Source organism: Sinocyclocheilus rhinocerous, unplaced genomic scaffold (genome assembly GCF_001515625.1).
Source record: "Sinocyclocheilus rhinocerous isolate Xijiao unplaced genomic scaffold, SAMN03320098_v1.1 scaffold411, whole genome shotgun sequence".
Classification (NCBI taxonomy): Eukaryota; Metazoa; Chordata; class Actinopteri; order Cypriniformes; family Cyprinidae; genus Sinocyclocheilus; species Sinocyclocheilus rhinocerous.
The window spans coordinates 2,885,208-2,886,530 of record NW_015640493.1 but is presented as its reverse complement, the minus strand read 5'-3'; the positions used below and the strand labels follow the sequence as shown (position 1 = coordinate 2,886,530).

General features: G+C 37.3%; 1 protein-coding gene across 1 annotated transcript in view; it reads left to right on the top strand.

Annotated features, from left to right (window-relative positions):
* Nucleotides 1-1,323, top strand: part of LOC107753279 (janus kinase and microtubule-interacting protein 3-like) — a 39,987-nt gene that overhangs the window by 13,371 nt on the left and 25,293 nt on the right. Inside the window, exon 4 of the mRNA XM_016569407.1 lies at nt 603-845. Within this exon, the coding sequence (XP_016424893.1) occupies nt 603-845 (243 nt within the window). The remainder of the gene's footprint in view (nt 1-602; nt 846-1,323) is intronic.

The following is a 1,323-nucleotide window of genomic DNA, read 5'->3' as shown; positions in this document are numbered from 1 at the left end:
GATCCATCTTTTCAAACTGAGGACAATTGAGGGACTCATACATTACAATTGCAAAAGGTCAAAACATTTACTCATGCTCAAGAAGGCAACACGATGCATTAAGAGCCGGGGGATGTAAACTTTTTGAATTGGATGATCAGGGTAAATTGTCCTTATGTTGTCTTCTGGGAAACATGTATGTATTTATTTAGCTTCTGAAGTGCTGGAGCTGGAGGATTTTTCTGAAGAACAGCAGGCAGTTGAAATGCATAGGACCAACAATGGACTCGTGAACAAAAACATAAAAACAGTCATGGATCATCCAGGAAATTACACACAGTATTAATATTCAAGGGTATGTAAACTTTTGAATGGGATCATTTTTATAAAGTCAGTTATTATTTTGTATTGTGGAGTATATATAAACATCCGTCATGTGAAATAGCTTATTCAAGACAGTACTAAATAAAAAATAACATGCAATTATCATGATCCCTCTTATTTTGTGAAAATGATAAACATTTTGCATATTCTTCAAGGGGTATGTAAACTTATGAGCACAACTGTATACATTGTTTAATCCCATCAGTTTTAAATAGTAAAGTTTACATCTATTTCCTCAGGTCAGTAAGCTGGAAAGGGATAAGTCTCAGGAGGTCCGTCTTGAGCAGCACAAGTCCACGTTGGTGGTGACTGAGTTAAAAGCCAAACTACATGAGGAGAAACTTCGGGAGCTCCACATTGTTCGAGAAACACTCTTACGTCAGCACGAATCTGAACTGGTGCGGGTCATTAAGATCAAAGACGGAGAGATCCAGAGACTCCAGGCGCTCGTCAGTGCCCTCCGAGATGGATCCACCGATAAGGTACCATTGGAATGGAAATTAAATAATCCATTTTATGTGTACTAAATGATCACAATACTCCAAAAATAAAAATATAATCATGAAGATAAAATAAAAGCATACATTATGAATATAATATTTATTATTCTAGTTATTATTATTGTGATTAGTGTTGTCAGAAGACCCGGTACTTCGGTACCAAGTCGGTACTAAAAAAAATGAAAACGTTACAGTACCAGGTTTTTTTAAGTACCGGTGGTACCGAGTACCCGGTCAACCCGGTTCTTGATGCGCTATCCGAAAGGAGCGCAGATGCTCTCTCTTCATAAAAGCACTGAGACGGGGCGACATCAAAAGGAGGAAATGCACCAAACTAACAAAACACTTTAAAGACACCCAGATCAAATGAAAGAGTTCAAGCTGGTAAGTTTCATTTAATTTTTTTATATTTAGATCAGTGTTTCCCATACATTGATTTATTTGTGGCAGCCCGCCACAA